Source organism: Polistes dominula, unplaced genomic scaffold, assembly GCF_049000335.1.
Source record: "Polistes dominula isolate Pdom_NZ unplaced genomic scaffold, Pdom_raw_medaka contig_373, whole genome shotgun sequence".
NCBI lineage: Eukaryota > Metazoa > Arthropoda > Insecta > Hymenoptera > Vespidae > Polistes > Polistes dominula.
In genome coordinates this window covers 3,853,996-3,868,360 of record NW_028300899.1, presented here as the reverse complement: position 1 = coordinate 3,868,360, position 14,365 = coordinate 3,853,996, and the positions used below count along the sequence as shown (strand labels likewise).

General features: G+C 31.2%; 2 protein-coding genes across 2 annotated transcripts in view; one reads left to right on the top strand and one right to left on the bottom strand.

Annotated features, from left to right (window-relative positions):
* The window catches only part of NLG-5 (neuroligin 5), a 148,557-nt gene that overhangs the window by 112,132 nt on the left and 22,060 nt on the right, over positions 1-14,365 (top strand). Inside the window, 2 exon segments of the mRNA XM_015316048.2 lie at positions 6,427-6,606; positions 6,927-7,441. Coding sequence (XP_015171534.2) covers positions 7,208-7,441 — 234 coding nt within the window. The 5' untranslated portion in view covers positions 6,427-6,606; positions 6,927-7,207.
* AP-1mu (adaptor protein complex 1, mu subunit) lies at positions 915-4,280 on the bottom strand. The gene is made up of 2 exons (XM_089179217.1): positions 4,091-4,280; positions 915-3,678 (listed from the first exon to the last, which is right to left on the bottom strand). Exon 2 carries the CDS (start codon positions 3,676-3,678, stop codon positions 2,410-2,412), a length of 1,269 nt encoding a protein of 422 aa, XP_089035343.1. The 5' UTR covers positions 4,091-4,280; the 3' UTR covers positions 915-2,409.

Genomic DNA, 14,365 nt, shown 5'->3' with positions numbered 1-14,365 from the left:
ATTTAAAATTAATCTTATCTAGTATAGTATGATATTTTTTTGTATATTCATCTTTTTTTTTTTTTTTTAAATTATTTCACATATATTGGTCATAAATAATTTTTTAAATAGGTATTTAATTTCTTTTATACATATATTTTTGTTTTTATATTATTATACATATATTTTATTCTTTTATCCATAGTTTTCTTCTTATATAATATTCAATAGGAGTATTTATTATATAATACCCACCATTTAATCAATTTTTAATTGAAAAGATGAGAAAAATTTGAAAAATTTTCAGATTTTAATATACCTATTGAGAAAATGATTCTATAAGAATGTATTTGTGGTAATAAAGTTAAGAAAATATTTATTCGACAGAGGTTGTCCCATTATAATAGTCCAGTAGGAAGGCAACACCACGTGTGTTTCCACTTTATCATAAGCAGTGCTGCAGAAGTAGTAACAGCAGTAGCATACAGCAGTAGTAGGACAACAACAGCAATATCGTTATCTCCGTGCTTTCACGGTATTACTATCGTTCGTTACATGCACCACATAACGTTATTACCAGTATCTGCATTCGTTGCGTTTTACACGCATCTTTTTATGCACTGTCACGTTCCGCAAAGTTTTTCTCCTTTCCGTTTCTTTTCCTCCTCCTCCCATTTCTTTCTTTTTATAGTTTTACATTTCTATATTTTTATATTTATATTTATTAATATTATTATTATTATTTTTCATTTAAATACAACAATAATCCTATTCATATATCGGATTGTTAATAAAAAATAATACAATAATAATCAAAACTTGTTTAATATCTTAAGAAAGAAAGAAATCAAACGAAGATATCCAAAGTACTCGAGTAACAATAATAAAAAGAAAAAAAAAACAAAAATAATAGAATAAAAAGTAAAATAATAAAACAGGTCTAAAAAGTTTCTCAGTGTCGCGTGGTTACCTTCCACGTATAATTCTCGTCAAGCGCGTGCGTTCGAGGAAATAAAAAAAGAAAAATGAAAATAAAAAAAAGGAAAAGAGAAAAAGAGAGAAAGAGAGAAGGAGAGTAAAATTTCCGCGTGCAAGACTACTGATTTCCATAAAATTATTACGGGCTCATATACGTGGAATGAATTTGCATATTACGACCATTCGGGGTACCTGCGTTGAACGACGAATAAGAATAATAAAAAAAAATAATAATACAAAAAATGTATTTCTCCCCGCACAACCGTTTCACTCTAATCGCGTTTTCGTGTCTCCGTCTCTTATTTCTTATTTCTCTCCACTTCTAGTTCTAGTTTTAGTTCTATTTCTTTATTAATTTTCTACCCTTTTTTTTTTTTTTTTTTTTTTTTAATCTTCGTTCCGACCGACAGCGTGTCAGCTCCGAAGTAAAATTTTACTACTAACTTTTTATTTTTTTCTTTCATTTCTTTTTCTTTTTTTATTAATTTTTTTTTTTTGTAAGGCTCAAGCTATTCATTTCTTTCGGTTGTGTTTACAAAGTGAAGAAAACTTAACGTTCAATTTAGATAGAATATTTTTATTCTCCTATCCTACCTTTCTTCTTTGCGAATTTTTTATTTAAAAATAAAGAAAAAAAAACAGAAAAAAACATACGAAAAATCAAGTAAAAGAAAAAGGCAAGGGAATGAAAAAAATTCTTTTTAAAGAGAAAAGGATCCTTACCGGCTTATGAGAAAAAGTGGGGGATGAAAAATGTGTTCGTTAGTGTGAGAAGAAGAGAAAGAAGAAGAAGAAAAGAAAAGAAAAGAAAAGGAAAAAGATAAAAAAAAAATTAAAAAATCTTACGAGTCATGTTTTCAAAAGAGAAATTTAATATTCTTTTCATTCGTTACCTTTTCGTCACGTTAGATTCTTTCATTGATTTTAATACAATAATATCTTTACTTCTATATTTTATTTATTAACATTGTTATAGAAATTGTTTAAATCTTAATTAATAGTAAAAGACATACGAAATTACTTGTAAGATAACATTATTTATTCTATAAAAAGTAAACATATTTACAGATTTATCGTTAGTTGTTATATAAAAATTAATACTTTTTTTTCTATCTAAATATAAAACAAAAGAAGGGGGTGTAAATTACCAAGTAATTTTGTAAAATTTAAAGAAGGTATTAAGAAAAAGAAAAAGAAATGTTTATCTAACGAGAAAATTGAACAATGCAATTAAACGAGATATTATTTATAAGTGATATACATATTCATATACGAGATATTTTATTCATGAAAATATTTATATATTCGAACATTTAAAAATGATCGATTTTCTTACACACTATAAATACAATCGTTTGAAATGAACAGTTTATTTTTTTTACAAGCTTCCAACGCGCTCGTGGATTCATAAAATGTTTCGAGCTAATATATTCTGTTAATTATCATGTATAATTAATTCGTTCTCAACTGATAATCACCATTCTGCGTAATGTAACGAACCCAGGGTAAGGCTTGATAACCACTCTTCTCAATGATTTTCAAATATCTCACTTGAATACCGGAGGTAGTGAAGTAGGGAATTTCAAATTTTACTTGAATTGGTGGTTTACCTTCTACGTCCTCACCAACCACAGATGGCAGACCAAAATGTGCTCTCATTAAATATTCTTTCCCACCTGGGAAGGATTTAATGAACCAAGTAATCGCACTTTGTTCTGGTGAGTACTTAACACTGCCAATAGTTGTTTTAAATTTAGGAGAATCTGCGTCGTTCGGAACAGGTATTACTATTTCAACATTGTTCGCAGTAGACCTACGTTTAAATTGCGATCTAGCCTTAATCATATATTCTACTCTACTATGCGCATGTCTTTCTATTACAGATTCAATCCAAATTAAAGGTTTAACATGAGTGTTCAATCTATAAGACATCAATTCGAATTCTCCATCTGGCGGTATGAAGGAAATGGTTCTGTCATTTTCAAACCTCGATAGCCTAACACACTGATGAAACTTAACATCTTCTAACTCTACTGACTTGGACTTACCACGTCCAGTCGATTCAAATAATACTTTATCGTTCAAACCCAATCTCAATTCTGGCATTCCAGATAAGTACACTCTCATCTTTATGGCACCAACTATTTCAGAACTTAATACGTTTCCATTAGCATTAGCCAGAAGATTAACGGATTCAATTACATCTAAAAAGACTTCGTTCTTGCGATACTTAATACCTTCCGATCTCCATGACACAGCATTGGTCACAGCCATAGGAATTCTTGGTTGTATTTCTAATTTATGTCCCTCCTGTGTAATATACTCTTGCAATATTTTGCTATCCGTTGTCTGTGGATAACCAAAATCTAATAGCTCATCGAGAAGTTCATAAATGACTACAAAATTATCCCGTATACTTTCTTCTTCCAATTCTTTAAAATATTCTTGCATAACTTGTACCATTTTATGCAAAAACACAAATACCAAAGAAATATTAGCATTCTTTCTAGTCATCGATACAATATAAAGATTATTATATTTAATGTAAGCGTATGTACATTCCGGTATCTGTATTATTGGTGTTAGATTGCCTTCCTCTTCTCTCTCCATTACCAAAGACATAAACTTCTCGATTACTCCAGGTTCTATGTCTCCACGGTAATTGCGAGATATCAACACCTTCCCCTTGACATCCAATATGTATATAGCTGACGTAGACATCTTAAAGTGATTAAATTCAAATCAAAGGTATTCCCTCAAATATTCATTTCACAGTACATATTAAGTGTATTATGTATAATATAATATACATTATTATTAATCTATTAAATTAATATTAATTATGTGCAGCATAAATAAAGTATATTCTTCATCAAGTAAAATCAATATTAACAAAAAAGAGAAAAATTGTCTATTATTATTTTCTTATTAATAACATAAAGGATATTTATAGGTTATGTGCAGTACAGGTAAAATGCATTCTTGAATAAATAAGATGAATACTAAACATATTTGTATAAAATTACTTTTTTTTTAATAATGCATGAAATGCGTTTATAAATTATGTTCAACATAGAAAAAGTTGACTTTTAATAAAATATAATAAATATATATTAATTGTATTATTACTCACATTCACAGTTCAATTTCTTGATACTTGAAAACTTTATCGTCAACGTTTAATTGTAAATAAAAATAAATAAAGAAAAAAGACATTAAAACTGTATTAAATCTCTAATTGAATTAAAAAAGAGAAGCTTTAGAAAAACACTCCCATTCTTACTTTCGGCGATGCACACTGAACTGCCACCGTGGATATATTCGATGTTATGACGCTGAAATTCGATATCACTTCTGCGCATGCTCGAGTTATCTCGAGATATCGATCGTCAAACTTCCGCGATATTTCAAACTTTGAAAATTTAAACTATGCTACTTCATTAATATCTTTAACTACATAATTAGTGATATAACTTGAATAACTTTTGATCTTTTATTTTTTTCTTCTTAATCATCAATCATTATGTATTATAAAAGACTTTATATCGCGGTCGGTAAAGAAGATTTAAATTTAAAAGAAATAAAATTTCGACACAAATGTAATCAATTAAATTCAATATTGCATTGAAATAATTAATGTAATATTAATTTGAAATAAATATACTTATTCATGAAATACTATAAATAAGTGTGTAAGAAATTTTTGAATCAATGTATGAAAATGATATATGAATATATGTATGTATGACTAACATGAATGGGAAAATAAGTAAGGAAGGTTACAATAACGTTTGGTCTTTTCATAAGCAAAAGCGTCCTAATGCTGTCAGAGTGTTACGATTTTAATTAAACTATTATTTACGATGGCATTCTGCGCACGACGTGTAACGACCGAAACCATAATTCGTGTCGCCAACGAAGGAGTTTCCTATTAACCCTTTCGCTACGGTGGGCCTCGCCGCGAAGTACCTCGTCTAGAACGGAGCGCCGTACCGAAAGTGGGAACATTAAGCGCGCGCAGTCTTTAGCATTCGGAGCCTATTGTCTCAAAAACGACTTTGTGACATTACTTTTAGAACCAAAATGATTTTTGTTCATAATTATGTGACTATAGTCTATGACTATAGTCACCCGTCGCGTATAGGTGGCATCGTGTGACGGGTGACTATAGTCACCCGTCGTGTGCGGGTGTCGTTTTGTGGCGGGTGACTATAGTCACCCGTAGTAGTGAAAGGGTTAAACAGAGAAAATAAAAAAAGAAAGAAAGAAAAAAAATAACAAGAAGAGAAGAAAAGAAAAAAAAGAAAAACTAGAGCATCTAATTAATTCCATGTCATAACCGGATGTCAACGAAGTTAAATAAAAGAAAATGAAAAACAATACGTTAATCTCGAACTCTCTCTCGTTTTCTGATTGACTTCGAAACGTTATCTAGTTTTAATTATATTTAATATTTAATAATATTAATTATTATTTTTCTTTTAATGATTTGAAATTTTTATTTACTGTATTTTAATATATAATAAATATTTAGATTAGTGATTAAGATAAATTTCTTTTTGTTATTTTAATAATAATAATAATTATAAGAATTAACATTTTTTTGGTATACATTTTAAATTTATAATTAGAAATTTTTATTCTATATAATTCAAACAAATTATCGATAACGAAATTGTTCTCTTTCTTTTTCCTCTAATTCATATTTCCTCTTTGTCATCATTTGTTATATCCTTCTTTGAAAACATGAGCGAAAGGAACCGATCTTTACGAATCGATTTTATTTCTCGTCACGATTTCTACGAGTGGAACGTCAATCCATACGATGAAGTGCTGGAATAGGAATTTGAGCGTCGCGCGTATCGGATCGTGGCTTTATTCCGTTTCCGTTGGTATTCCAACCACACTCTCTGGAGGGTTAGAAGGGTAGAATGAGGATGAAGATAGTGGAAAGGGAAAAAAAGGGAAAAGGATAAGCAGAATATACCTACATACATCGGATAAGCAAAAGTTAAAGCCGTCTAGGGAATCGGTGTGAACGATATAATTAAGAATTCGATTAAATTAGTAAATAGTGAGATACATACATACATGTATACATAAAGATATTTAGATAAATAAAAGTAGATAAAGATAATAGAGATCGATAACGGACGTTGAAAAGTCATCTCTCACTTTTTTGTTTAATCTATAATATAATAAAATTAGCCGTAAAAAAAAAGAAAATAAAAATAACGGTAGAGTAAAGAATAATAACAAACTTTTTATTTTTCTCTAAAAGAATAATTAATGAAAAAGAATGCATCGTTAAAAGTTCGAAATCTATAAAAGGCAACACACAAAAAGAAAAAAGAATGAGAAATAAAGAGAAGTTAGTGAGACAAGTAGTGATCAGACTTCATTATTTCGTACTTTCGAAAAGAATCGATCGATGATTACGAAGACTAACGAATACCTTTTCTTTTACAGCTTCCAAAAGAAATAACGATCACAAGAGGGGTTAACACGTTCCTGCTTATCCGATACTATCAAAGGGTGGAAAAGATGCCTTAAGAGTTCCATGAAGAAAAACAAAAATAAGGAAGAAGGGAAGGGAAGAAAAGAGAAGGGTTAGAATAAGAAACATCAACAGCGTTGGCATCAGCAACGGTACAGTATAGTGGCAACAGCATCACCAAATCATAGAAAAAGCAAATGAGAGAGATAGAGAGAAAGAGATAAGATAAAAATAAATGGAAAGAAAGGGTGGATAAAGAGGATGAGAAGAAAAACGAAAGAAAGACAAACGTTGTTTTGCATAACAAAGTTACAAAGTGATTTGTTTCTCAACTGGGGGTTGCTACATTCTCATTCTCATTCTCATTTTCATTCTCATTCTCATTCTCTCTGTCTCTCACTCTGACACAGTTTTATTCAATAGGACTACTAACATTTTCTTCTTTCTCTCCTATTTCTTTTTATCGATGTAGAAAAAGAATAATAAAAAGAAAGAGAAACATTGTCGCCACAAGAGAGCAACCAGTTGCCAATAAGAGACCAAGAAACCACAACCAACAAAAAGAGTTGAATCTAAGAAAGAAAGAAAAAAATACAAAGTCTGAGGAAGAAAAAGAGAAAAAGAAATAGAAGAGTGAGGAGGAATAAAAAGGAAGAGGTGTGGGAAGAAAAGAAGTCAAGTTTCGTGGGGAGAACTTAGGGGTCTCGGTTATGCCACTGGCGTCGCTTCAGGTGGACGCCGGCAAATGCTGTCATGCTCCTGCCATGCCAACCGGCGGCCGAAAAAAGGCCGCTGGTCACGCTGAGTACAATCGGAGGAACGAAGGATTATTTTCTTGCCAATCGACTAACGCCCAAATTTCTGTTCTTTCTTTTCTTAATTTTTATTTTCTCGTCAAGCAACGTGAGGAATCGTGCGAACGCTGTCACGCGTTACGCTTCGAGAATCGTCGAAACCAAAAGTGGACAAATTCGTGGAATACTTCAGGTAACATATTTTTGTAATTACTTTTTCATTTTATATTAATGTTCTACATATAAATTGATATTAATTTTTTTTTTATTTTTATTTTTTTTTTTGTAATTAAAGACACCACGCGATATGGTAGGTAAATGTTGGATGTATTATATGTTACTTATATTATAACACTTAATATGGGCCGAGCCAATTAATCCCTGAGGTTTTTTTTTAAAGCAAAGAAGCGATAATAATCGCATGAATTTATTGATAAATCGAATATAATTGCAAGTTAATAATTATCATATATTAGTATTTATGATTTGTCTTCTATCACAGTTAGAGTGTTCGTCGCGATAACAAATTATAACAACAAATTATCATAAAACAATAATAAAATAATATACATAACATAGCTCAAAACATCTCCATAAATAACGACAAAATAAATGTTATCAAGATTTGAAATTAGTATGAAGACAAATTCGTGGCAATTCGTACGCATACGCGTCAAGCACGATATTTCGGTTTAAAACGCATTCGTCAGGAATTACGATTTACAACCTAGAACGTTTAACTCTTCCTCCCCCCTCTCCTTTCTCTCTCTCTCATTTCTCTTTTATTCTACCACAGATATCCGTCTGGCATGTCTCTGTCTCTCGTCGCGTTAAATTCCGAATGAAATATGAGCGATAGCGGTGACGATAGCAAGCCGAACGATATCGCTACGAACGATCGTTTCGCGTAAACGTTTTCGCATAAACGATATCGGTCAGATGGTCGTGAGTCGTTTTGACGTTTACCAGCATGTTTTGCGATCTCATTCGTAGTAGTTGTATTAGCAAAACCTTCGTATATCTATATATACTAGAATTATATACGTGTATACGTAGATTACTAGTACCTGTTTACTAATACTAACGTAATAACCACTAACACTACCACAAAGGGTCGGATGTTGTAACCTCGCATCAATTACGTCTAATAGATATTCGTATCGACAACAACAACGACGACGACGACGACGACAACGACAACGACAACGTGTAGTAAACGATCGTTCGATGATTTTATAGTCGATCGCTGCATTGCGACGGAAGTAACATCAAACCCAGACGATTTCTTCCTGTAGAGAATGAGATAGGATATAGAAATAGAAAGGTGAGAGAAGAAAGGGCTTATATAGGGTGAAAAAGAGAGAAAGAGAGAGAGGTGGAATAAACCAACCTTTCGCACTAGACGCGGAAAATAAATTCAAATCGAGCAAAACCGATCGGCCGTGGCGGTTCACCGATGATAACACGCGAACGATAGCTCGTCGGCTAGTAGATCTCTTTCTAAAAATCGACAAAAAAAAAAAAAAAAAGAAAAAAAACGCTCGAACTCTGACTCCTGATACTTTTACATTCTATATTGATGCGAGTATATATCTATGGTATATATATATGCTCGTTGGTATGCACGTATTTTTCTATCTGTAAAATGGTGTATCGTGATGATATGGCATCTTTAAAACGATGCGACGAAACCCGTTTTTATCGTTTTCGAAAACAACGGTGATAGGATATTGTTGTTGTTTGGAAGAATTTTGAAATATGAGAATGATAGGAAGACAAGGAAGTCTATAACGAAGTATTTATGATGGGTTTTTTCGAGTGATACATAGTCGATAGTATCGTTGTCGATAAAGTCACATTTCTTTCGTGATTTATTGAAACTTTCTGTAATTGTTTATTGTACGTACGATTGAAGGTAAGCTATTTTTTTAGACGCCTTGAGATAGACAACCCTTTATACACTTCTGCCGATAAATCTTTCTTTTCATATTTTTATGACTTTTTGGTTTGTCTGTAAAAACATTTTAACTCTTTATCTAACTTTTCTTTTAATGATTAACTTATAAATAAAATGTATTAACAGCTTTAGATTAATATAATTAGCTAAAAGAATTGAATTATTTTTGTTTTTATAAAAAAAGGAAATCAATTTAATCATTTTGATCGGAGATTATTCTATTTGGTAATTGAACAGTGTTTTCGCGTTTCTTCCATTTGATTAAGTTTTTCTTTCAACAATAATAATGTCTCATTAGACAGATGAATGTTTCTCGATGGATAGATAACGAGAAAAGTTTTTCACTTTCAACGGGATCACCCCTTCGCGACCTTTAAATTACTTTGTCGCGTAGCTTCCTAGTAATCGTTTGAGTCGTCGTCGTCGTCGTCGTCGTCGTCGCAAACAACCGCAGCCAGACGATTTCTTTTTTCTTTTATTTTACTTTCTTCCTCTCTCTCTTTCCGTACTTTATTTATTTTTTTGTTATTTTTTTCCATTTTTTTATATTTTTTTCGTTATCTCTTCCGTTCGGCTCGTTGCACGGTCCATTTCGCGCGATCGAGTATTCCGCGACGTTCAAATAAACTACACCGTCTGCCCTACCCCCCCCCCTCCTCCCATCATTCGCTGCAGAAAAAAACAAAAAGAAAAAGAATACAAATAGAAGGAAAAAGACAGAATGAGAAAATACGAGGGGCCATCAAGAAAACTAGCATACCTTACCGATGCTTTTTATGCAGTGAAGTGAAGCGAATGAAACAGATCGATTCGTGATGTATCGTAGAAATAAGTTCTTGCGTTCGCTGAAGTATCTAATTTATCTAATTCCATTTACATACATTTTTCTTCTTTTTCTTCTCTTTTTTTTCTTCTATCTCCCTTTTCTCTCTTTTTCTCTTTCTTCTTCTTTTGTATGTTTTTTCTTTCTCGATATTTTTTATTTTAAGTTTCTCGCACAATTTCCTAAATTCGTACATTTATCTTTATCACTCCCTTATTCCTTTCTGTGTACCTTTTCGATACAACCATTTCTCGTTACAATAAAATTCTGATAATAATAATAATAATAATAAAAGAAAAGAGAAAATATTGAATATCCATCCTTTCTTGCTTTTTATTTTAAAGTTTCATTTATTTCTTGTTTTTCTCTCTTCTTTCTGTTTCAATAATAAATAAAATTGTTTAATATTTTTTCTCACAATTCTTATCGATAGAAAAAATATTACCCATTTTCAATATTCTAATATTTATCTCCACATATACGTCTTTTATAATAAATGTTATTTTATTCGCAAAAAACATTGACCATAATTTACATTTTCCTTCAATCTTCTTTATTTCTCAAGTTTATATCTCCTCCGTCTCCCACACCCCCCTCCACCCCGTTATATCATTTGACTTTTCTATTTTTTTTCTCCCATTCTCTTTACCTTCTTCCATCATCGTACTTTTTTTTTTACTCTTACGAAATCGATGGCGTCGATTACGAAACGTATCGTCGCTATCAAGCGAGATGACAGTAAAATCGAATAGCATTTTGAGAGATATCCGGTTACTTGACGCGCTCGCATTTTCAACCACCCCCCCCCCCCCTTAAACCTCCTTCTCCTCCTACTCTTATTTCACCCTTCTTTCCACCACCGTTCTTTACCCCTTTTCTCTTTCTGTCTTTCACCCACCATCCTTCTCCCCCACCTCGCGAACCCCACTCGTCCGGACACGTTTTACTTGAAACGTTTCTCGATTTTACCCGGAAATTTCTCCATTTGGCTACGCTCTGACACACGGTATGTACATGCATACATAACGTACCTTCATACATACATACATGCATACATATATACATATGTATACCGGCGCCAATTTGCTTTGTATTCGCTATTTTTCTGTTCGTCTCGTTTCACTCTTTCTATCTCTGTCTCTCTCTCTCTCTCTCTCTCTTTCTGTCTATTTCTCATCCTCTTCCTGCCAACCCTCCACCCCCTTGTCGTCACCACTACACCATTACCACCAGCCTCGTTTCTCGCTCTCCTAACTCGACTGACTACTTCCATAGCGTTTGCACGGACCCAGAATTCTCTTCACTTCACCTTTCGACTTCAATTTATTAAGGTTGCAAAAAAAGAAATGAACTATTTGGTACTTCCCTATTTTCGCGATGTTTGAAATTTTTCTTACAAATACGCTGTCTTTCTCTTTCTGCTACTTTGTTTTTTAAAATTAATAATATCCTTTTTAGACACGAGTATAATAATAGAGAGTAATATTAATAATTATCAAGAGTTAAACAAGTTCATACAAATTAATTAATTTGATTAATTTGATTGTTAATTCTGGGAGCATATTATTTTTTCTTTTACCGAACGTAGGTTGCTACCCAGCTCCTTTATCTAGGCTTGGGACCAGCTAGGTATTATTTAGGTATCTAGATACTAACTAGACGGAGTTACAAATTGATTTTAATTTTAAAAATTATATATAAAATCATCTGATAAAATTCGTACGAAAGTTTTCAATATTAATTGAAGATTTTAATATCATTTCTGTACATGTACATATATATATGCAAACGCTGATTAATAAATTAATTATTACAGTAATTTTGAAAATAACAAAATATATAATAACTTTTAACGAAACACGATGACAATAATAATATATTCCTTTTGAAATAAAACGAAATTTCGTTTGATTTCGTTTACAATGATTACTTATCGATCCACTCGTCTAATCTAATTTGTCTAATATATTTTTTTTATTTTTGGTTCAGATATAAAATAAAGAAACTCTCAAACGGGAATAGCAATTAGTTCGAAATTTGATCAGAATAAAAAGAAAAAAAAGAATCTCGTAGGAAGCACTATGGGCGATTTTAGTATACCATAGGAATAACAAGGATATTCTATATAACATGAGTACCAACACCACTACCACTACCATCACGTTTTACGAGCTCTGATTGTGCCGATATAAAGTAAAACTCTCCTACGTCCTTCGAATGCAATACGCATGGGAAAGCTTTAATTCGCCTGGTTTTCAGAAACTCCGTAGAACGATACTAGTCGAGCTTTGAACAATATTGCGCACAAAAAAAAGGAAGATAGAATGTGAGATCAATTCGAAGAAAATTTTCACGAAATTTTATATCACATTTTAATAAGAAACGATTTAAAACGAAATTAAATTAAATAAACCTTTCCCATCACTTTGTCCATCATCTTTCTCCTTATTTTTCTTTGCAAAAATTTAAAACGTATGAACATTTTCCTCAAATTAATTGATTGAAATTTTGATTCTTTGTTTTTTTAAATATTTGATATTTCGTTGATATTTAATATTGTTCTTTTATTAAAATATAAGGGAAAGAAGAAAAAATATTATATATATATATATGGATAATTTTTATACGAGCACATTTTTATGTATCTACAACAAACACCTACAAATACACACACACATATATAATAATTGCATTAATTTTATTAATTTTAATCATCGTCAGGAAGAGAACAAAAAAAAAAAGAAATATACATTTTAATTTTCATGTGAAATACAAAATAACTTGTTCACAATCGCGAAATCGACTAGTACTCTTGATTTTTCCTCGCTGATCTATTTATTATGACGGCCCAGTACTGTGTATTTTAATTTTGAAACGGGGAAAACCCCTCGAGGACTCGTACGTCATCGAATGTATTATGCATGCGGAACGAAACGCATGAGTCCTACGTATAACCGTAGACACGAACAGAGAACGGTTTGAACGAAACCAGGATTTTGAAAGAAAGAGAGAGAGAGAGAAACAGACAGACAGACAGACAGATAAATTATATATAGAAGCATGATAGAATAATATCTCCGAATATTCAGAATAATTGAATATTACGTAGAAATTGAATATCATTTCATCGTTCGCGTTTCTCACGGCATACATATATATATATACATATATATGTATATGTATATGTATATACACATATACATATTATATTACATTGTATATATTACATATTATATATATTCTCACTCATTTGATTATTATTAATTACAGTACAATTGAACAATTTAAAAAGATAAAATTAGTTTATTGTTACATACATTTTCAATTTGATTAGAAATATATACCTATATATGTATATATGCAAAATGATAATATTAAATTATTAAATGAAGTAATATTAATAAATTACTTTGATATTTATTATCTAATCTAAATGTAAGCTAATTTCACAATCATATACGAAATAGAATTTCATTAGAATCCCTTATCCTAATTTACTTTTTCTTTCCCTTCAATTACTATCTTATCTATAATATCTATTTCATTATATTCTACTTTGAACCATGCATACTAATCATTTGGAATATAATTAAAGAATATTCGTCAACGTGATGATGGTATTTAAATAATATTATCAAACATTCACATTAATTATTTTATCATTTAACTTATTAAAATCGTAGACTACGTTAAATTTAAATAATAGATAATTAATTTCAACTTAATGAAAATCTTTTAGTTTAACACTTTTCTTTTGGTATATTCTACTCATTCGTATTACTCTTGTTAATTATCGATAAGTACTATTACTATATATAGCAGCAACTCTCTCTCTCTCTCTCTCTCTCTCTCTCACTTTCTGTCTCTCTTTCTCTTTACCAACGAGAGTAATTGTAACAAATGGCTTTGAGAGTTAACTTGATTAGACGTTAGAAAGCTTTCTCTCTCTCTCTCTCTCTCTCTTCTCTCAACCTCGCCCCTCCCCCTTCACCCTTTCACCCCTTTACTCTCTATCTATCTATCTATCTGTCCGTTTCTCTAATTACATCCGTCTTTAGAGTACATAGAGAAGTTACTCTTGATTTTGTGTGGCCCTACTGATCTCCCTTTCAGATTCACACCGTGTGAAACTAGTTTCCAAGGCGTGTACGTCCGAGCAAGGAAATCAGACCTTTCAATACACACACACACACACATATATATATATATATATATATATATATATATATATATATATATACAAACATAAACATAAGTACGTGTATCGGTAATTAGAGAAGTGGTTGAAATCAAGAAAATTGCTAAAAAAGAAATGCGTTTTATTATTTAATTTGTAA